Consider the following 23,247-nt stretch of genomic DNA (forward strand, 5'->3'; position numbering starts at 1 on the left):
TGGGCTGGAAGCAACCACAGCTCTAAACAAAGAAGTGAAAAACAGACGAACTGTTCTGATGGTGACCTTTGAAAGGCTCTCAATAAAACCCTACAATTTTCTGCAAAAAATAAATCAATAAACGCACTGTTCACACATAATCTCATGAGAATACCTTGTATAGTCAGGAATTATTGCTAATGAAAAATACCCTGTATCGCTGCTTTAAGCTAGATTTTTAGACAATAAATTTAAAAAGAAAAACCTATATTTGGAAATATTGCTAGCATTTTATGATTAATTGTATTGCACTACAAATAAATGGTGCAGTAACGTGACCGTACAGTGATAGAAGAGAATGCAGAAGTCATTTAATTAGAAAAATATGACAGAATAAATTAAGGCAGAGTGAAGTAAATTGTCCCCAAATGGCCTTCAGGAAATTCTGAACCATATTTGAAATGTTACAGACATGAATTATGTGACAACCCATAAATATTTCTTAATCTTTTAAAAAGGGAACTTTTAAGAAACTTCAAAATAAATGAATGGAATCCAATAATTTAAAACTCAAGTGCTGTTATTTCTACGTCTTGGATTATATGTTCATTTGTTCGCTGGAAGAAAAATCACATTTTCATTTCTTATATTTTATTTATATTAGTGAGAACACTTCAATATTAATTCAAATATCTATCCATTAAATGCAAAAATGTTAATGCAATATTAAAAATGAAATCTAAATGAAAGCAAGGGACCAGCACATTAAGGTTCCCATGGCAACTCTCATTACACTTTCCCACTTCTGAATTGTAATATGGTCATTTATTACAGGCTCATATAAGACAGAATGTTGCAGATATTTAAAGATGTGCAGGCTAATTCATGTCAATTCAATCCTTGGATGCAACGCCATAGCTCAGACTAACAATATCCTCAATTGTCTCCCATCAGTCTGGCCCACAAAAGGCGACGCAAACTCCCAGGTCCTGAAGGACCCGTCCTGCTTGCAGATTGTCCTACTGCGTCCCCTGTCACGGCTGGACCTGAACCTCACGTCGCTGGTTGCTAACGTCGGTATGAACAAACGCCTCTCTCTACAGTTTAGCAAGAGTTTGAAATTACAGATTACAAATTTTGCCACGTGTAAATTCACTAGTCCACACAAGTGGAAAGTCCAGGAGCTGTGTTACGGCGATGAAACAGTGCCCACGTCACCCCTGGCTCTGCCTTTCCTGCGGCCTGCAGCAGCTCTGACGCTCGCAAACTCAGGAGGCAAACACCTACCAGCAACCTCTCCCCATTTATCCCAAGGGACCAAATGGACTACTATAAAACTACATGTGTAAGGGGTGGTTCAAGCAAAATAGGGTGTCCAGACCCTTGGAGATGGCTGGGTTGGGACACGGTGTGGAAACGTGTCCAGAGCACACCACAAGGTAAGCGAAGGTGGTATAGAAGTGTGTGCAGCAAGTGAAAAACCCAACGCCATGTCAGAAACCATGGACCGTGTATGTATGGGAAACAGCTGAGACAGATGCCTCCATGTGCTAATGGTAGATCTCTGCATGATGGAATTATGGCTAACTCTGTATTTCACCTTTCTGAGGTTTTTTCAAATGAATATATTAAGACACAGAATTAGAAAGTAAAATATAAGCTGTAAATAAAGCAAGCACTACCTGTTAGGGGTGTGAGGATGGCTATTCTGCTTCACTGAGAACAGGAGTGAAGTTGGTACAAAGTTTCTTTTGGTAACATGAAAAAGTTGCAGCAAAGCTACCTCTGTAATTCTTTTTAAAGAATCATGGAAAATGGCAACCAAGTACATATTCAAGGATTTGCTAAATAAGTAAAAGTTCATAAGAGATACCATGTAGCCACGGAGTAGGAACTGCTGTGAACACGCTCTGATAACAGACCACCTGCTATGAGCCGTCTTGCTCTGTCCTGAGTTTATTCTATTTTTCTAATTCAAATTCTGTGTTACTGTTTTCTAAAATTTAAATATTTGACTTGTTATTCAGAAACTTAATTTTTTTCCCAAATGTGGAGCCTTTCTAGTTCTCCTCTGCCACTGACTTGTGGCGATTACATGACGATCGGGAAAAATGGCCAAACGCTGACTCTTTGCAGTCTGATGCTTGCCCACGGTGGACGATCACCTGTCGTAAACTTTCCTTTTGGGGTTACCTATGTTAATCAGATCAAGCTTAATTTTGTATTCAGATTCTGTCAACTGAAACTGCTTGACAGCTCAGATAAATGAAGGCCCCATGATGGTGACCTTGTCAAGTTCTCGGTGTAGCTCTCTAAGATTCTGCTTTGTGTTTCTGATCTTACTGGAGAAACAGAAGTAATTAATGAAGCCTTCTATTACTGTGTGCTCTTCACGGAAACGGAAATGCTGGGCCTCCCGGATGGTGCGGGGGTTAAAGTCGCACTGCTACCGAGCTATTGCCAGCCACTGCAGCCTGAGGATCCCGGGCCAGGGAGCTACCCACACGGCAAGGCAGACCTCTCCTGTCTCCCTGCTGCTCCCCTCAGCAGTGTGTTTCAGTCAGTCTGCCTGTTCTGTTCCCCACTGTCTCTGGTGACTCCTCTCACCCCTGCGCCTCTGGTCTACACCCCAATTCTTCTATGCAAAAATAAAATCTTAAAAAGTATTTTTAAAATCCCCCATTTTATTTTACAGGAAAATGGAATATGCTGAGATTTACAGCTGCTCACTCCCATTATTCTTTTAGTTCTACACAGCACCCCTAGGAGCTGCCGTTCGTGTGACTTAGAACGCCTCCCCCTGGATGGCAGTTTCTTTTTACAAGTATTAGGATTTCTCTAGTGTTCAAGAAGTCCCACTGGTGTAACTTTTAGTTTGAAAGAATTTTTTATTAACCAGAATTCTTAATTCCTTCCAACATGTCAGATAACAAATCTTTTTAAGATAACTAAGTCTTTGGTCTGACACATTAATATATAATTGATAATTTAAGTTAATATAAAAGTTCATTATTTTTTAATCATGTTCCTGAAGAATAAGTTATAAATCTGTGAGTAACAGTCCATTAAATTAACATTTCATTTATATAAAAGAGAAAGGGAAAAATTCCATCACATTGAAGGCTAGAATTCTGCTAGGTGTTGCTGGGTTTTTCATAATATACATGTAACACACACACATACATACACACATACACAGCAAGACTACAGTTTGATAGGAAAGGCAACTAAACCGTTAGGTCTTAACAGCTGAAAGGAGAAAGTGATCAAGATTGGAGCAAGAGATTCTCAACAACATTGTTCACACAGTATTGGGGTGAAGAGCATATTCCCAACCCCCAACATGATTCATAATACCTATGTATAACGTATGTAACAAGACACGCAAAAATATGAATTGCGAAAGGATGAAGCATTGGTAATACATGTATTCTTAAGAACGTTTCCAGCATATTAACAGCAAAACAACCTTCATTGAGGGCAGATGTGATGGGCATGATGGTGATGTGTCTGGCTTGACTTCTCCTGGTTGCCCATTGGACTGCGACCATTTTTCATGTCACAAGAGGCTGTCAATCTGAGGACTTTTGTCTATTCACATCCGGGCTCCCCCTCATCCTGCAACAAAAGTAATTCCTGGACAAGGATTTCTCACTTGCTAGGGAGACGATTCCAGGTGGTCTCCTGAGAGGGAAGGATGGAGGCACAGGAGCCTGTCAGTAGACGGCTTCTGTGAGCAACTGAGAGTCAATTCTATAGGGGCCACTCTGAGAATGTGCTCTCAACAGGGGTGACCCTCGAGGGTCAAGGATGGCCCAGCCTGGCCACCGCAGCCCTGCAAGGAATGGCCTCCAGATGCATCTCCAGAAGTCCGAGTTTCGTAAACTGCCGGGGAGCTAAACTAGGTCCAGGGTAGTTGGGCGGGGCAGACAGCCGTTCTTTGCCTGCTATATTACGTCCATCTTGGTCTTGCAGGATTCGTTTTAAGCCCTTAAAAAGAACCTTTGTCAAGTAAATGGATTTGGTCATAACTAAACACGAGAAAAGCACTGCCCACGCCTGTCAAAGTTTCCCACAGGACACCTCGAATATGTCTGTGACACACAACAGGCTGAGGGAGTGCACCAGGGTCAATCTGAACATCAAACATTCATATATTTCCTTTTAGAGTAAATGTATACATGGAAGTTCCTAAAATGTTATTCCTCCTCCACATTAGTTACCTTGTGGGCCGGGAGGAGCCTGTTCCCGCCCTGGCCACCCTGGACCGGAGCAGAGCACGCGCTCCACTCTCAGTGGGAGCAGCTTATTTCAGGATCTAGTTGGACTATACCTAATAGTAAGAAAATACCAGCATTGTGCAGTTCTAATAATTTTAGCCTTTGCCTACGACTAAATGAGATGAAGATTTCACTCTTCATAGAACTCCTTGAATGGGTATCTTATTTCCCTATTTTTAAGTCACACAGAAACCCAGCCACAATGGAACGCCATCTTGGCAATCAATGTAACTCAAGCTGCAGTGTTCTGATTCTCCAGTGGTGGGGTGAAAGGCAGATGGTGGCAGGCCTGTGCTTTCGGCCTGTTTGCAGAATCTCGAGTTGGAAACATTTTCCAGGCACAGCTTCCTAAAGAAGTTACATGTGAGAGGTTTGAAGCGCTATACTTCAACTGAAGTCCAGAAATGTGACAAAGTTATAGAAGTCCTTTTTTTTAGGCTGAAATGTATATACATTTATTTAGTTTAGTGGGTTTTTTTTTTTTTTAAGATTGATTTATTTATTTTATACAAGCACTGGGTACAGTCAGAAGCGCGGGAGGGTGAGAGAATTCACCAGAGCCAGAGCAGGGAACAGAACAGGCAGACCAACAAAATACACCACTGAGGAGAGCAGCAGGCGTGGCGGGAGAGGTCTGTGTGCCATGTGGGACCCCTGCCGGCGGCCGGGAATCAAACCGGCACTGCAGAGGCTGCGGGCAGCCCCGCAGCCCAGTGGCGCCACCGGGGAGGCGCTAAGTTTAGTGGGTTTTTTAAAAAGATTTATTTACTTATGCATACAAGAACTGGGGTGTAAGCCAGAGGTACAGGACGTAAGAGGATTCACCAGAGAGAGTGGGGAGCAGAACAGGCAGATCCACTGAAATCCACTGCTGAGGGAGCAGTGGGTGAGCAGGAGAGGTCTGCTGCGCCATGTGGGTCAGCTGCCGGGGATTGAACTTGTGCTTCAGTGGCTGGCAACAGCTTGATAGCACTGTTTTTAACCCCTGCACCACCAAGGAGGCCCTATTTATTTAGTTTTCAAGCAAGCTTAATACAGTTTAATTGTATCATTGTGATTAATCTTCAATGCCCAAGGAATAGAACAGTCTGAGGTTTATTGCACTAGTTTAAGAAATCCATTCTATGTGGAAACATCATTTTGTTAAATTCCCTTGAGTTTAAAACCTTAGGACTGAGTCACCTTAGCCTATTAAAGACTTTATTAACCTTCATAATATCCTGCAAAAAGACTACTCTATGATACATATCAATGAAACTCAACCCCACTTTCTCCAATAATAAAAAAATGCTTTTTAAATGTGTTACTTCTTAAGTGATGTGAAACCAAAGAAAACTGTGTGCTGCTTTTGGAGTCCTCTTGTTTGGAGAAAAATATTCTCTGCTTCACGGAGTCTTGCCACGCCCTACAGAGATAGGGTCTGTAGCCCGAGGGCCTGTCCCCGGGGTGCATGCAGGCCGAGGAAGGCCCTTCTGCGGAGGCTGGGGCTTTCTGCATGATGCTCTGTGTGGTCGCGAGCAGAAGCAGGCGATACTCCTTCACGAGCTTCTGTAAGAACTGGGAACACTGGGTGAGAGCGGACTCCTGCGCGCGCAGGCTTTCTCCCCCGTTAACGCGGTCCACCCAGTAGAAGGCGGACAGGCTGTCCACCATCAGCAGGCAGAGGGCTGGGTGGCTGCAGAACACGGCCTCCAGCGAGTGGAGCGTGAGGAGGACCTGCGTGCTGCTGTTGCAGTGCGCCACGAACAGTCTGGCCAGGCAGCACTTCACGATCTCCTCGGAGCCCTGGGAAAGCCGGTGCTCCAGGATGGTGACCAGGCGGAGCATGTCGAAGTGGCAGTCGGTATCAATAAAGAGGACCTCTGCTTCCAGGCCGCCCTCCGACTTTGGAAGTATACACCGCGCTGTTAAATGATAGAGCATTTCTGTCTTGCCTGTTCCTTCTGGACCATGAAATTCAAGAATATCACCTGTGTAAAATTTAAAAATGTCAGTCAACATGCAGCCGGCCATGAAAAGACTGAAAACATGTTCAAAGAGACATTTGCTGGAATGTGAAAGAAAATCTAAATTCAGTTGCCAAAACGAATCTGTACAAGCAAATACAAACAAGTGAGGAAATTAAAAGCAAATCATTAAATTGCACTTCTGACAAAGGAGCTGACTAATAATTAGCAGCAAGAAAGCTCGACAAACAGGGCAGGCTGAAGGAGTCTGAAGGGGTCGCCTGGGTGTGGGGTGCGCACTCCTGTCTGCACCGCTGACATCAGAGCTAGGAATAAAGCGCCTCAGGCCCAGGGCCTTGCAAGACTCAGGTATTTCTGGAGTTGACTGCTCAAAATCTAGCCTCTCCATTTTCCTTACGTACAGACCCCAACTTGGGTGGGAAGGCAACGTGCCCAGCTTAAAGCTGTTTTCCTCATTCTCAAGATTAATATCCCCAAGTTTTCATAGTTGCAGCCAATGAGACACAGAGGGAGAGTGTGTGTGTGTGTGGGGGGGGTGTCACTAAGTTTTGCTTTCCAGGTACAGGTGTTACTCTGCTCTGCTGCCTCCTGGAGGGCGCAGCCATCTTGGCGCACAAAGCAGGAGGTGCCCAGAGTTTTGGGGACAGTGGGGAAGCAGACCCACTGTGCCTCTCTCTACCCGTCGTGATGGGAGAAGCAGCCTCTGCATGGTCAGCCACTGGGCTGTGTCCTCTGACACGCGGCTAAGAATGGGCCTGAGGAGGTTTCCCAATGTCGCTGGCACTATGGGGCAACATTCCCTGACTGTGCAGTTGCAAACATCCCAGGACATCAAGCCGCACAGACCCCAAGGGCCTACCTGCCAACAGCACCCCTCAACTGTACCCCCAATACACTTCCCAATTGCCCTCGGCCACTCTTGGAAACTTATCCCGCCTGGAACAACATCTGCACTAGAAATTATTTTGCAGGCATCGTACATCAATTACTCCTAACTTAAAAGGCCCTAAATCTTTCTGTAGACCTTCCGGTAATACTCTTTCACTGACAATAGCACACGCCAGATAAGACAGCACAAGGGATGCTGTCCCACCTGCAGGGCGTGTCCAACTCTAGACACTGGCCTCCCAGTTCTCGCAGGTCTGTTTGCACTGTTCATGCACTATCGATAGCTGAGCCACCTGATTTACAAACACCATGTTGAAAATGTAGATTCTTAGAGGTAAAAATTACATATTCTGAGAATCCAGTTACTTTTAGTAAGAAATCTAGCAAGTTGCTGCCATCCCATGTAACAAGGTGCTATAAAACTTCAGTCCAGGGCCTCCCTGGTGGCTCAAGGGGTTAAGCATAGCACTATGAAGCTCACTGCAGCTACTGCAGCCGAGTTTGATCCCCGGCCAGGGAGCTACCACATGGCGCAGCAGACCTCTCCTGTCTCCCTGCTGCTCCCCTCAGCAGTGGATTTCAATCAGTCTGCCTGTTCTGCTCTCCACTCTGTCTCTGGTGAGTCCTCTTACTCCTGCACCTCTGGCCTGTACCCCGGTTCTTGTGACATGATTATTACAATAATCGGAAATACCTGTAGAAATCGAAATGCACAAGTAGGGAGTTTTATGTCACATAATTCATTTAAATGCCCTAAGAACACCGGATGTTAATCTGCATCTCTAAGTGTCGCAAAACAGAAGTCCTGTCGCTGCGAGGACTGAACCTTCAGGATGGTGACAAGAGCAGGAGGTGTGCTACCCAGAAGCGGAGAACAAAGGCCAGCACCCCCACTCCTGGGCGCACCCACAGTGAGAGATGTCAGCTACAACAGGAGGAACACAGAGAAGACTTCAAGAAAACAAAACAGTACTAAATCAGATTAAATGCAGCCAGAGTAGCTTCAAGAATGAAAAACTGGCAGGGGGAGAGGAGGGAGCAGATGCTGGGTGACCAATATACATCTCTGACAGCACACAGGCTTGGGAAGTCTGTAAGCCTGTTACTAATTCAACTTGAGCTTCCTAACAACAATTTCTGACAAACTACTATTGTTGATAAATAATCCTTATAAACCCAGCACTGGGCCTCCCTGGTGGTGCGAGGGGTTAAGATGCAGCACTATGAAGCTGTCCACAGCCACCGCAGCACAAGTTTGATCCCCAGCCAGGGAGCTATCTACAGGGCGCAGCAGACCTCTTCTGTCTCCCCGCTGCTCCCCTCAGCAGTGGATTTCAGTGGATCCGCCCGTTCTGCTCCCCACTCTGTATCAGGTGAATCCTCTCACCCCCCCACACCTCTGGAGTGCACCCCAGTTCTTGTATGCATAAACAATCTTTAAAAAAATAAATAATAAAGACAGTACTATATCTGCTGTTGCTCCACCGGGTATGCATCTGACCATTTCACAGCTATAGGATCTGCAACAGTTTTAAGTAAACATTTTTATTAGTGAGTGAACATAATGGTGTTTTTAAGTTTTTATCAATGCACTTGAACTTGTGGCAGTAAATATGCAGCTGTCAAAAAAGCACATGCAGTATCACCAATGAACCAAATGGCAAAAACAGACTCAGAGGCAGCAGGAGAGGGCACCACGGGGACCAATTCACCGCTTGCAGAGAAGAGCAGGGCAGAGACAGGCGCAGGAGTCCAGGAAATTGAGGACGAGAAAACGGGCATGCAGTCCACCTGCTCTGGAAATCACTAGCAGTCTCCCAAGGCTGGAGAGTCAAATGAAGGTAATTTGAGGTAACAACAGAAACGCAACATATTCTGGTAAGAGAGCAGGGACGCCACAGGAGACAGAAATCTGTGGTGCAGGTCAGAGGGCACCGTGACAGCTCTCTGGGTATTCTGGAATTCTCAGAATAGGAAACAAATTCAAACTTCCCTGTGTTTCTCGGCGGGGGTGCTGGTGCTCCTAAACACCCCTCCACCCCTCGGTGGGACTCAGGGGCGAGCGCTTTCTGCATGGCTTCAAAGGCTTTTCGGAGCCACACAGTTACTAAGCCCCGATGCAGCACGTGAAGTCTTTCGGTTCTTGGTTAGTGGCCAATGATTCTGGGCAGCTTAAGGTCAAATCCTTGGTTAAGAGATTTTAAGTAGATTAAACATACATCTCTTTACAGGTCAACAGCAAAACAGGTACAAAGATCAGTTATAAAACAACTGGTGAATAAATTCTGCAAATCTGCAGATTACACACAAATGTTACAAGGAAGATTCTTGAACTAGATTCCCCACGAATATGTGTAGTAATGAAATCAGTTTCACCGATTTTATGAAGATTTACTGTATAATCATAAGATCAAAAATCATATTCAAACACTGTTCTATAAAGGGGACATAATCCTTTTAACTTTATTCGAAGTCACTCTAAGCTCATGTTTCTATGAACTGTTAAATTATAAGCTTGTCGAATAAAATTATTGAGTACGACAACATATATATGTATATATGTGTGTACACACACACACACACACACACACACACAAAACAGCCTCTATAGTTTTGGCACTTGACAAGTTAAACTCAATCAGAAAATCTGGATAGATTGGCCTTGATAGTTTCTCTCACAAATAGAATGCTGTAAGGGGTTTGGTAACAGATTGTTGGAGTGAGTTTACAAATCTAAGGATCTTTCAAAATAAGGAAAAGAAAGAAAAGCCAAAAAATACATCATCTTGGTACCAATTTACTAATTGTATGACAAACAGGTTGAATTTTCAGATTACAGTTATAGTGCTGAAGTGGTAACGAACCGGTACACGGCACTAAAATTACTATGCAAAAAGCAATTTACATCCACAGCAAGACACAGACTCCTGAAACCTGTAAACCCTTTACTAATTCAGCATGAGCTTCCTAATAACAACTGTTGATAAACTACTATTATTGATAAAAAATCCTCACAATCCCTGTATTGTATCTACTATTGCTCCACTGAGTATGCACCTGACCATTTTCACAGCTATAGGATCTCTGATAGTTTTAAGTAAACATTTTTATTAGTGTCTGAATATGCTGTTTTTAAGGTTTTTATAAATGTAATTTTCAAATATAGACCATGTACCACAAACCCAAGTTTTTAATACCAGTTTCATTCCACACAACTTAATACTATCTTTTGTCTACATGTTTAACAGAAATGTATCTTTAATGGATTGCCTGGATATTTCTTGCTAAAAAGATTATGCTCTACAAGAATTACTAAAGGGGGCCTCCCTGGTAGCGCAATGGGTTAAGACGCAACCTATGAAGCTAGCCGCAGCCGCTGCAGCACGAGTTTGATCCCCCGCCAGCCAGGAAGCAACCCACATGGTGCGGCAGACCTCTCCTGACTCGCCCGCTGCTCCCCTCAGCAGTGTATTTCAGTAGATCTGCCTGTTCTGCTCCCCACTCTGTCTCTGGTGAATCCTCTCACCCCACTCCCACACCTCTGGCCTATACCCCAGCTCTTATACGCATAAATAAATAAATCTTCATAATAATATAAAAAAAGAATTACTAAAGGGAGTTCTCTAGGCTGAATAAAAGGACAGAAGACAGTAATTAATCCAACTGAGTCAATACAGGACACAGTAAATGTAAATACTCAGGTCAATATAAAAGACAGTATCCAAGTGTTTTATATTTGTGACTCTTCACCTCCATAAGTAGCACTTAGGTTATTTAGTAATTTATTTAATAATTTCAGATGTGCTTATGGGCAAACATTGTACGACGATGTGATTTGAAATAGCACAAAGGAATCAAGAGGGAATGGAGCTTTCTAGTAGCAAACTTTCTATGAAATATTGAAATTAAGATATTAATCCAAACTAGACTGTTAATTAATATGTTAACAACAATCCTTGGAGCAACCATTAAGAAAATAATTTTAAAAAAATAAAGGAAAAACAATGACAGGAAATTAAAATGGTATACTAGCAAACACCTACCTAACAGAAAAGACAATAAGAGTAATAAAAGACATAAAACACATATTAAACAGCAAAAGAGAAGTCATAAATCCTATCTTATTGGTAATTCACTAACTATAAATGGATCAAATCACCCAAACAAAAACGGAGACTAGCAGAATGGACTAAGAATGCTCCAGCTACAGGCTGTCTGCCAGGGACACACTGTACATTCAAGTCACATGTGGGCTGATAATGAAGGACAGAAGTATGCAAACAGTAACCAAAGAGAGCTGGAGTGGCTACACACCTGAAAACAAACATTGTGATTAGAGAAAAGAACATCTTGGGTTATGTTGTGGTAAAAGATATATAATACAAAATTCACCATCTTAACCATGAGTGCACTGGGGCTAAGAATATTTGCATTCTGCAGAACACCTGTCCAGAGCTTTTCACTCTGCAAAACTGAAACTCTGCACCCATTAAGACAACGCCCCTTCTCATCTCTCCCCACGATTCCTCCTAACCACCATTCTACTTTCTGTTTCTATGAATTTGACTACTTTAGATAATTCATATAAGATATTCATTGAGTATCTCTCTCTGGGCGACTGGCTTATCTCATTTAGCATGTTCTCAAGGTTCAGCCACACTGTAGCATATAACGGAATTTCCTTTTTAAGGAATATACACTCCTAATAATAATAATAATGAACAATATCCCATGTTATGTGTAGACCATCTATTCATCCATTCAACTGTAGATAAACATCAGATTTGCTTCCATCTTAGTTATGATTAATAGTGCAACTGTGAACAAAAACAGGTTTGCAAATATTTCTATACCCTGCTTTTAATTCTTCTGAACATATATCAATAACAGAATTATTGGATTAGATGGTAGTTCTAGCTTTAATTTTTTTGAGAAACTTTCACACTGTTTTCCATAGTGCCTGCACATTTTATAATCCCATCATTAGTGTACAAGGATTCCAAGCTCTCCACATCCTCACCAGTACCTGCTATTTTGTACCCCAACCCCCATAGGAAACAATCCTAATGGCTGGGAGGTGACAGAAAGGGTATTTTATAATGAAATTTGGATCAACCCATCAAGATATAATAATAAACTCATATGTGGCCAAAAGTACATGAAGCCCCAAAATACACAAAGCAAAAACTAACAGAACTAAAGGGAGAAATAGATAACTCAACAATTCAGTATCAATAGTGCAATAGTGTACAGAACAACCAGCAGGTAAGCCAGGAAATAAAGGACTTGAATAACACCAGACCCAACTAGAACTAAAAGCTCAGTAAGAGATCAGTGACCCAACTATAGAGGAACATACATTCTCCTCAAGTGTACAGGGAACATTTTCCAGGATACATTGTAGTTCAGCCATCAAATAAGTCCCGATAAATTAAAAAATATGTAAACAACACAAGTATATCTTTTGATCAGGACAGAATGAAAATGAAAATCAATAACTAAAAAAGTCATAAATCTTGACCTTTGATTAGCTGATAGCTTCTTAGACCTGAAAGCAAAAGCATGAGCAATGACAGAACAGTAGATAAATCGAACTTCACCAAAATTAATAATTTTGTGCTGCAATGGACACCAGCAAGATCATGAAAAGACAACCCAAAGACTTGGAGAAACTATCTGGAAATGACCTATTTGATAAAGACTTGTATGAAGAATATATAAAGGACTCTTACAATGCAGTAATAAAATAAACCATTTAAAAGAGTGCAAAAGATCTGACATTTCTCCAAATAGCATATACCTGTTGCTAATAAACACATGCAAAGATGCTTAGCCTCATCAGTCATCAAGGAATTTAAATCCAAACCACAATGAGTGTCACACTTAGTAGGAGCTATCATAAAAAAGACAGGTAATAACAACTATTTGCAGGATGTGGAAAAATCAGTACCGTCACCCTTCACTGCTGGTGCCAAGAAAAATGTACAGGTGCTTTGGAAGACAGCCTGGCAGTTCTCCCAAAGGTTAACATAGTTACTTAGAAGCTGGCAATTCCTTTCTTGGTTATTACCCCAAAGAACTAAAAACATATATGCGAGCAAAACTGTACACAAATAATTAATAGAAACATTATTTGTAACAGTCAAAAGGTAGGAATAACCCTGATTCCGTCAACTGATCAATGGACAAAAACATACAGTAGACCAGACAAGAGAACATTCTTCACTGTGAAGAAGACGTGAACCCGGGCCACACCCACAATGTGACGTCCCCGAAGACCTACCAGCTAGACCAGCCAGCCACGCCAGGCCTCATCCCTCAGGACTCTGACCGTGTGATGTGTCAGAAGAGGCAAATCCAGTCAGAAAGCAGCTCTGCGGTCACTTAGGGCTGCGGGTGGGTATCTTTGGGGGGGAAAGGGGGGTGGATGAAAATGCTCTAAGATGGGCTGTGGTGATGGTTACACAGCTGCATCAAACTGAACTAAACCGTACACTTGGAGTGTTGGATTACTTCTCTATAAAGCTGCTGCATTAAAAAAGAAAGACCCACCAAGTCACACAATCTTCTCTGTAAGCCTCCTTAGTGGAATGGCTGCCAGACCAAGCGGGTGTGCCCCGCTGCGGAAACAGTAACACGAGGGGTACCTAAGGGCTTCCCCGTCATTCCCACGCTTCTATCGAGAAAAGAGAAAATAAGCTCTAAGAACAAAACTCCCACAAATATCATGTGTTCGGATAAGAGATTGTTTTAAAATCCAGAATCTACCACAGATAGGCCAAACTTCACCTTATCCGACAGACAAGGAAGGCTTACGAGTTGTCAGGAACTGTTTCTCATTTTTAAATTTTGCAGACTAAGCGACAGGCGTCTGCGTGTGCACGAACACATGTGAAAAGCCCTGTTATTAAAACCTAATTCATGGCACGACATTTTGGTGTGAGGTTGTGTTTTTACCATGCATAGGTGAATCTTCATCAGCAAACAGATACGGTTCTATTTCTTTCAAGGACCTTCTTCCTCCAAGTCGGGCAAGGAGCTGGAAGAGGAATAATACAGCAATCATACACATATCCGCCGGCAGACATTTCAGGCAACTCAGATGTGTTCCAGGAACTGAACAGAGCCGGGAACATACAGCTGTGGCAGTTCTGTCTCAACGAAGGTTAAAAAAATTACAATAAAGCATTGCGGATGCTATCATAGAAATACACATGGGGTGTTGTAAAGACACTCAAAAAGAGGGTCAGGGCCTCCCCGGTGGCGCAAGTGCTGTGAAGCTGCCCGCAGCCTCCGCAACACAGGTTCGATCCTGATGACCGGGGAGAAACCCACATGGCACAGCAGACCTCTCCTGTCTCCCCGCTGCTCCCCTCAGCAGAGTGTTTCAGTCAGTCTGCCTGTTCTGTTCCCCACTCTGTCTCTGGTGAATCCTCTCACCCTCCCGTATCTCTGACCTGTACCCCGGTTCTTGTATGCATGAATAAATAAACCTTTAAAAAGGGGGGAAAAAGAGCAGTCAACTCTAATGTGAAAAGCAGGGACCTTTAATTCCAAAGAAGAGGGTGGCTCGAGGGCTCGAGGGCTGCCAGGTACCTGCAGACCACAATGGTGATGCAACGCTTGCTTCGCCTGCGAAGCCCTTCCCCATGTCCTCAGTGAAGTGCCCCAAGGCCTAGACCACTGAACAAATGAAACTCTACACACTCCTCGAGCCCAGCTCCCGCCACGAGACCGTTCTACTCAGGAGCATTACTTCCGGCCTGCCTCCCTTACATGGATGCAAAAGCGCAAAAGGACGGGGGTCTACCTTAGCTCACCGCCGATCCCAAAATGCTCTCTGCTCGGCAGGGACTTGGCTGCCGTTAAGCTGAAGCTAAACAGGGCATGACAGGCAGAACTGAGGGGAAGGGTAGAAAGAGCCTCCGGCCTCAGGCTGTCATGCCTGGACAGTCTACCAGACTTGCCCTCCACCACCGCTGTGGCCATTCTCCTGCTCTCTTCAGAGCTGCTGACATCCACTGCCGGCGTCTGCTCTGGGGCAGGCCTTCTGGGCCTGTCAGGTACAGTAACGGCAACGGCTGTTGTAAACGTCATCCAGCTACGGGAGAGCTCGTGCTGGAGCAGGAAGGAGAGTTTAAAGCTCATGCTCAGCAGAATGAAGGACACGAAGGCCGCTCTGTGCCCGCTGGGCTCGTCCCCGCCGAGCTCGGGGGAGCCGCGCGTCTGCAGATGGAGCCCAGCAGCGAGGGCGCGACCGAGTCGTGCAAAAGGCTACCCCGGAAGCCGGGGCAGGCCTGGACACACACCCTCAAAGGGATGCCACTACTGACACATGTTAGAAGCTCCCTGCGGGCAGACGGCGCGGTTACAGCGCAGGGGGAGGCGCGCGCTGGACACGCAGGAAGGCAGAGTTGCTGTGAATATGTGCCACAGCGCGAAATGCGGCCCTTATCGTGGTAGTCCCCCGGGTTACAGGCCTAACTCTTTCTCACGTCTGAAATCTGCCTGCTCTGCCACTGCGGCAAGGGTCTAGCTCTCAATAAAGCTTTCGTCTCAGTTATGTGGAAACAACCACTACCACCCACGACCACGCCGTTACAAGCCGTGCCTCTGAGGGGATTCCCCGAAGGGCTGCTGCTTTTATAGTTAATGTTTTTAAAGTAAATCATCCCATGCAAAGAAAAATATATAAAAAGTCAAGCAGAAATTACTACGCATATCTGACCGCTTAAACATGAATTTCTAGCAGACTTTGCAAGGACTGAGTTTTAAGCTTATGACATTATAAATTGGTAACTCCACTAAATGCACTCGAGACTTCATCAGCCAGTGACATCAGACTGTGCTTCAGAATGTCATTTAGACAGAAAATCAACTACATGCAAAATCCCAGAATCAAAAGGCAGGAGCCCAGTGTCCCCCTCCTGGGCGGGGCGCACTCTGCCAGAGAAGCACTTCCGGTGTCCCCCCCCGCACCCCCAGGGGAGGGAGGGATTTCCAGTGGCCAATCTGGAGGGAGGAACTGGACTTGTGCTACTCAGCCGGTCTCCAGACGGCCTGCTGGCAGGAGGCACACGCGGCTGTCTGCTGTTTTCATCAGGCCCCGCCTTAGAACGGGCCCCAGAGAGGCCTGAAGGGAGAAAACGCATTCAGGAGACACGTGACTCCTGCAGGCCGCAAGCCGCACTCGGCTGCCACCTGACGGGGCACCAGCTGAGGCGCAGAAGGCGGGTCCCAGGGCCCCAAGGAGCGGTGGGCAACAGCAGGCAGCTGCAAGGGTGTGGGGACGGGGCTGGGGACGGGATGTGATAGCTAGGAAGGGGCTTTGCATTTTGATTTCATTGTCTTGTGTCCAAATACCGATGCAAAGACTGTCAGGTAAGAATAAGACTAAAGGTGCAGAACACAGAGCAAAATGAGGTCAGGGTGGGAACAGCTACAGGGTGGACTCCTGCCCTTTCTGAGGAGTGCAGACGCTTACTGTATTCCACAGGAAGGCACGCACAAAGCAGCACCACACGAGGACTGGCAGTATATACTGGAGGGGAAAGCAGGACTTGCTGTATTGACAGTCACAGGAGCTTCAGAACAAAGGAACTTACTGGAGACAGAGAGGGATGTGACAGGATAAGAGGCTCAGCCCACCAGGAGACACCAGTGCCCTGCGGGGCCACGCCCCACACCTGATGCACCTAAGGCGGCCCAGAGCAGAAAGCAGCGCAACCAGGAGGGCCTTCAACACCCACTCCTCAGCCAGGACGGCGCCCCGGACAGAAGGGCGCCGGAGGCAAGGCAGAGCTGGCAGCGCAACCAGGGACTGGGTCCACACCTGGAGAACAGTCCTCCCAACGGCTGGTGGCCGGACATGCTTTTCGAGTGCCCGTGAACCCTCAAGGCAGATCACACTCGGGCCATGAGACAAACCTCAACACACGTAGAGCTGACACCCCCCCAGAGCACATTCCTGACTAGGAGCCAACCAGGAGCCAACCAGGAGTGGGGGAACGTCAGGAACAAGGCCAAATCTCTGGTTTCCCGGCGACACCTGGGGCAAGGTAGGAGCAGGGGAGGGCAGAGGAGGCAGCCCCGAAACTCACCCGCCAGTGTGAGCGTCTACTGGGCTAATGTTCCAGATGTGAGGCCGAAGGAGAAACCTCAACTGACAACACCCTGTTCCCTGAGCACAAAGAGGCGGTGGGGAGACAGCGCAGGCTGGAAATGCCTGGGCGGCAGAAAGGGAGACCCCCGAAAGGGATCAAGGCTGAGGAGGGAGCGCCTGGGTCCCTCCAGACTAAACGCTGAGGAGGACTAAGGGCTGAGAACGGGTGGATGAGGGGCAGCTCCTCCTCGTGTTGGTGCGTGAGCAGCACCTGAGCGAGGGGGTGATGCAGAGTCCCTGGGGACAGCAGCCAGGCAGCGTGGGCAGGAGGGGCGAGGCTCTGAGGTGGAAGCATACTTGGCACATGCAGGGAGCAGCACGGAAGACCGAGGCAGAAGGGGAAGGGACCAGGTCAGGGTGGGGCTGCGGCACTCCAGGTGGGTGGGGCCCAGAGCCCGCTCGGTGCGGGGAATGAGCTTCCACGCTGCACTATAAACGAGGCAGGGGCTTCTCGAATCCGGCCCAGCCTGGACACGACACATGAACTCTGCCCCGGGGAGGAAAGTGCAGACAGACGAGGAGTGGAGGGGTGACCGGGAGGAGGGGTGGCTGCCGGAAAGGTGGAAAGTGGCTGGATTCGGGGCTCGCAGGCAGGCGCTGCAGACAGAACTTGCCAGTGAATGGAATGTGGGCTGATATGAAAGGAGAGTGAAGGAGCATCCAGAGCGAGCCCAGGTTTGGCCTGAAGAGTGGAGCTGCTACCTGCCACGCGGGGAAGGCTGTGGCAGCCAGCAGGTGGGCTGTGGGTACAGAGGTGTGGCGGGAAACTTTGGGACACATTAAAGTTTCCCCCAATTTTTTTTTTTTAATTTTTTTTTAGAGGCATTTTTTTTTTAATTTATTTGTTTGTTTGTTTGTTTTGTTTATACAAGCACTGGGTACAGTCAGAAGCGCGGGAGGGTGAGAGAACCCACCAGAGCCAGAGCGGGGAGCAGAGCAGGCAGAAGGACCGAAGGACACTGCTGAGGGGAGCAGCGGGCGGCAGGAGAGGTCTGCGCACCATGGGGGACCCTCCTCTGGTGGCCGGGGAGCAGCCGGGGATCGAACTGGCACCGCAGAGGCCGCGGGCAGCTTCGCAGCCCAGCGCTCAACCGCTGTGCCACCGGGGAGGCCCCCAATTTTTTAATTTAAAAAAATGTCAAACCTACAGGGAAACGTAACATTTGGCCAAATGTGCTTTAGCTTTTTTCTTTGGTGAAAGCACTTCGCCTCAAATACTTTCCATACCTCCTGAGAAGTAAAGGACATCGGCGCAGGCGCACTGGAGCGCGGGCACCAACCAACTCCGCGCCGACACCCACGACAGCCCTTCCCCTCGTGTCCCCGGCCTGCTCCCCTGGGGCCAGGACGCAGTCGAGGAGGAGCTGCGGGACCCACGCAGCCTCCACCTGCCTTGTCAGTAACAGAACAGGTGTGGGGTCTGGGGTGAGGCTGGAATGGAGGACCGAGGTCTTCTACAGTGAGAGTGGACCAATTACCAGGGAACCTCCTTTTGAGGCCGGCAGTTACAAACTGAAAATGAAATCCGTCTACTTGTGATTTTCTCCAGTAATGTTCAGTTGAGGGGTAGAGACACAGCCCAAGCAGCCAGCTGGGTTAGCTATGGCCGGGAAAGCAGGTCGGAGGCTGAGCAAGGCAGAGAAGTGGACGTATTAGCAAGGCAGCACCGTGAGGCTTCTGGGGAGAAGCAGCCAGCACTGTGACCACGCAAAGCCAAGCCATTTAATAACCCTCAGTCTCATGTAACACTTGCTTCTGCTAGAAAGGCCACCTTGTACTTTTTCCCTAGGGAAAGAAAACCTGCCGTGATCAACACAAAGTACTGACCAAGTGCTTGCCACGCGGAGAACACCGTGCTCAGTGAAAGGGGACAAAGAACCCAGGCCCAGGGGTGGGGGCTACAAGGGACCCCAGGAAGCCCATCCTCCATCCTCGCTGTGGTTCCTGTTTCTGAGCTCACAAAGCTGGTCCTTGGGGGAGCCAAGAGCCGGACAAGAGCTTGGAACTCCCAGTCTAGCTTCCTCCACCTCAGCTTCCAGAATGACATTAGAAAATCTCTCAAAGAACGTAGGGGGAAAAAAATGACCTTGGGACCTGTTTATAGGAATGGGGAAATGTCCTCCTTATTTCAGCACTAGCAGAATTTCCTATCATGAGATGTTATTATTTTAATAAGTAGGATAAATTAAAGAAAAACATTATGTTGCGTCTGGCAACTCAGAGTGGGCACTTCCAACTTTTTCCCATCGATTATTTTTATTTTTTTATGCATACAAGAACTGGGGTACAGGCTAGAGGTGTGGGGGTGAGAGGACTCACCAGAGACAGAGCGGGGAGCAGAACAGGCAGACTGACTGAAAAACACAGATGAGGGGAGCAGTGGGGAGACAGGAGAGGTCTGCTGAGCCATGTGGGTCACCTCCCTGGCTGGGGAATGGAACTCAGGGCACAGTGGCTGGTGACAGCTTGATAGCGTGAGACTTTAACCCCTGGAGGGAGACCCTCCATCGATTATTTTTAAATTCAAGTCAAATTAGCCTTTCGAGAATGTGTACAACCCACCAATTATCTAACTGTGCCATGGAGCTACCTGGTGGATGACACTAAACATGGGCCAAATCACTGCGACTCCAACCGGCTGAGAAGGAAAGACTGGACACGTGGCTCGTGTGCAGAGGCAAGCGTGGGGGGCTGGGGGCTTCAAAGGCCTCCTCCGCACAAAGCCCCCAGGAGAATCCATGAAGCAAACTAAGGTGCAGAGGAAGAAACTGCTTCCAAACCACTGCAGCGCTGGCCAGAGAGCGCCCAAAGCACTTAAGGGAAGAGGCTCGCTCGGCTGCTTCTGCCAACAAGGAGAAAGGATGAAAGGGCATGGTCGGCTCCCAGTTCTTCCCCTTCACCCCACTCTCCACAGCAACACAAGCTAAGCCATCCGGCTGAGGCTCGCCAGGCAGATGGGGCAGGCACAGGGGATGGTGGTGAATCCTTGGCTCAGTGATCTGACCGTGTGGGCTCTCATTTGGGGGATGCTAAGCTTATGCTGACGTGGGAGTCATAGGAGTTCAACCTGCGTTCTGAATGATGTCCGAGTGTTATTCCACTGAAATGCAGTTGTCGTCACACTCACAGGAGCAGGGGCTAGCGGACTGCGGCCAGGGGCCAAATCCAAGTGTAAAAACAAGGGCCGCTGGAACACGGGAAGGCACCTGCTTGCTCGCCTGTGGCTGCAGCAGAGTCTGACAGACACCGCGAGGCCTGCACGGCCTAGAGATGTACTGCCTGGCCCCCCGGAAAAAGCCTGCTGGCCATCCTGGGGGGCCGCTCCGGCCTCTGAGACGGCCTAGGTAACAGGAACGGGCAGGACGGGGTGTCCGGAGTCCTGTGTGCGCAGGTGGACTCGATCGTGGACTGGCGAGTCCTGTGCTGGCAGCTTGGCCCCCACACCGCCCATGGGGCGCCACGACGGACACCAGCCTCAGATCCTGCCTCGAGATTATCCCACAATCTCCTGCAGGGAGGAGGCCAGGGGCTCCGGCCGGCGGCTGCTCCCCGCCTCCCTGCCCGGCGGACCTGCCCCTCAAACGTCTCCTCCCTGCTCCCCCTCCCTCTGCCCGGCGCTCGGGGCGGCGGTGACTGGGGGGCCCCGCAGGAGCAGAGTCCGCTCAACCCAGAGGCGGCGGGGCGCCGGGACCGGCTGCTCGCCCGCGCGGCCCGAGGTCACCTCAGGAAGGAAACGAAAAGGGGGAAATAAGCAGCACACCAGGTTGTTCTTTTCCCAAACCCCACTTCAGTCGGGGGGCGCCCTCCTCCCGCCCAGCCCGCGGGGAGCCCGGGGCGAGGGGGCGGCGGGCGCCGGGGTCGCGGCTCCGGGGAGCTCCAGGCCGGGCACGACCGGGACGGGGGCACCGCAGCCGGGCGCGGGGGGCGGCGGGGCGCGGGGGGCGCGGCGGGGCGCGGGGGGCGGCGCCCAGGCCCTGTCCGAGTGCATTTCAACAACTGCATTTCAGTGGAATAACACTCGGACAGCGGGGAGCCCCGGCCCTGCCCACAGACAGCGCCCCGCGGACCGCCGGCCCCGCGACCCCCCAGCTCCTGGACTCTCAGTCCGCGAGCCGGCCCCGAGGAGCCCGGCCCTGGGGACCCCGGGTCGCGCAGTCGCGGTCGGGGAACCCTGCGGCTGGCACCCCGCGCCCCGCGCCCCCCAACACCGCCAAGCCCCGGCGCGCGAACTCGCGGCCCGCGAACCCCGACTCGAGCAGCCCCGCCCCGCCCGCGGCGGCCGCGCCTCGAGCCCCGGCTCCAGCGCGCGGCCCTCACCTCCGTGCCGGACTCCGCGCGGTGCGAGTCACTGCACATCGCGCTCCCGCGCCGCCGCGCGCCTCGACTTTCCCGCCACCGGCGCCATTCGCCGCCCCGGCGTGCGCACGCGCAGTGCGCGCCCCGCCCCGGCCGGCCCCGGCGGCGGGCATGCGCAGTGGGGCTGCGGCGCCCCTCGGTGACGTCGGGCGCCGTCTCCTAGGAGACCGCGGGCGCGCGGCGCTTTCCTCCGCGCCACTTCCGGCTCTTCTCCCGGGAAGCCGGGCGCGCGCGCCGTTCCCCTAGCTGGCCCCGAACGTTCACTCAGCGGACGGCCTGTCTGCCGGTTCTCGGGTGGAAGCCCCTGCCCGTGCGGCCGTTGCTGCTCCACACCGAAAAAAAGAAAGTTATGCGCTGAACGGAAGAGAACGTTGAGCAGCTCCGAGCCCGCGGGCGCCCGGCGGCGTTTGGGGCGTCGACGCCCCGCCCTCGCCCGCAAACGGTGGGCCGCGGGCAGGCCGCCCGCAGAGAACGCGGGGCGCTCTGGCGGGGCCCCCCACGCCCCCTGCGGCGTCCCTGGAGCGATTATTTTTTTGAAAACTCACTTTCCAACAGCTGTGTCTTTACTTGGCAAAATGGGGAGGCTGGGGCTCCCTTGTCCTTCTCCTTGCGCTGGCAGCTGTGAAATGAAGAGATAATGAGCCGGTTCCTCGGCGCCGCCCGGGGTGCTTTAGTCTCACATCTGCTCCTCAGTCCCGAGAGGTGCTGCTCGCCCATTTTGCAGGTGAGGGAACTGAGGCCCGGGTTGGGCCCACATGACCTTATTGACCCAACTGCAGTGTGTTGACACATTCATGGAAATAGGAAGCAGAGGCCGTGAAGACAGACAGTCCTTCAAAGAAACCTGACTGCCAAGGACGAGTTAGTATGTAGAGGTGTGTGGGACTGAGGAAGTCCTATAAGCCGGCAAAGCCTGGGGCGTGCGTAAATGCTGGTGGGAAAGAGCTGGAGAGAGGATACTCGGTGGATCAGAACCTGAAGAGAAAGTGTGACCAGAAGACCGGAGTTTGGGCCACTTGTCACCACCCAATGCCAATGAAGCAGAGACGGGAATTGAACCTTTAAAGTGTGCTTTAATCAGACATCTGGTAATATGGAAAATGGGGGTTAACACCCTAAAGAAACTGCCTTAACCTTTCATTTCTAGCTGCCTTTTTGTAGTGAGTTGAACAAAGAGTTCAGCAGTGAGCAGGCCTTCACTGCTGCCAGGAGATTGTGATGTCCCGCCCCCAAGCTCCTTATCGCCCTCCTGGACACCTGGCCTCAGGCTGGTCCCAGCGTGCCGAGGCCGGTCTTCAGATAGCACTGGCGCCCCACACTCCTCCAGATGTGTCCTTGGGCTGGAATATTAACTCAGAGCAGAGAGCCCATAAACAGTATGTGTGTGCAGAGTCCCTACTACACCGGTTTAGTGTCTCACCTGCTCTCCTCACCCACCCTAGTCCCTAGCACAAGGAGGGAATCATAAGAATCTACTTAGGAGGGATGGTGGGGTGTCTGCATTGTGAGCAGAGTGGAGGAGTCTGGTGTGGTACAGAGGTGCATAAATGTGCGGGTGGGGGAAGTTCCATTATGAGGGCTTGTGTTTTTCCCCCAAAGTAGTAAGCAATGTGGT

At 49.1% G+C, this 23,247-nt stretch overlaps 1 protein-coding gene across 1 annotated transcript; it reads right to left on the bottom strand.

Annotated features, from left to right (window-relative positions):
• Nucleotides 1-247: 247 nt before the first annotated feature.
• On the bottom strand, nt 248-21,679 carry XRCC2 (X-ray repair cross complementing 2). Its single transcript, XM_037516233.2, has 3 exons — nt 21,594-21,679; nt 14,072-14,153; nt 248-6,229 (listed from the first exon to the last, which is right to left on the bottom strand). The coding sequence occupies exons 1-3, from the start codon at nt 21,630-21,632 to the stop codon at nt 5,508-5,510; spliced, it is 843 nt and encodes a 280-aa protein (XP_037372130.1). The 5' UTR covers nt 21,633-21,679; the 3' UTR covers nt 248-5,507.
• Between the last annotated feature and the right edge of the window lie 1,568 nt (nt 21,680-23,247).

This window comes from Talpa occidentalis, unplaced genomic scaffold (assembly GCF_014898055.3).
Source record: "Talpa occidentalis isolate TD23 unplaced genomic scaffold, MPIMG_talOcc4v2.1, whole genome shotgun sequence".
In the NCBI taxonomy this organism is placed as follows: Eukaryota; Metazoa; Chordata; class Mammalia; order Eulipotyphla; family Talpidae; genus Talpa; species Talpa occidentalis.

Bases quoted from the DNA above. Each gene is read 5' to 3' on its own strand.
- XRCC2 (XM_037516233.2), bottom strand. From the start codon at position 21,632: ATGTGCAGTGACTCGCACCGCGCGGAGTCCGGCACGGAG. The intron at 14,154-21,593 runs GTGAGGGCCGCG...TTCCTCTTCCAG, and splicing joins GCGCGGAGTCCGGCACGGAG to CTCCTTGCCCGACTTGGAGG. The intron at 6,230-14,071 runs GTAAAAACACAA...AATTTTACACAG, and splicing joins TGAAGATTCACCTATGCATG to GTGATATTCTTGAATTTCAT.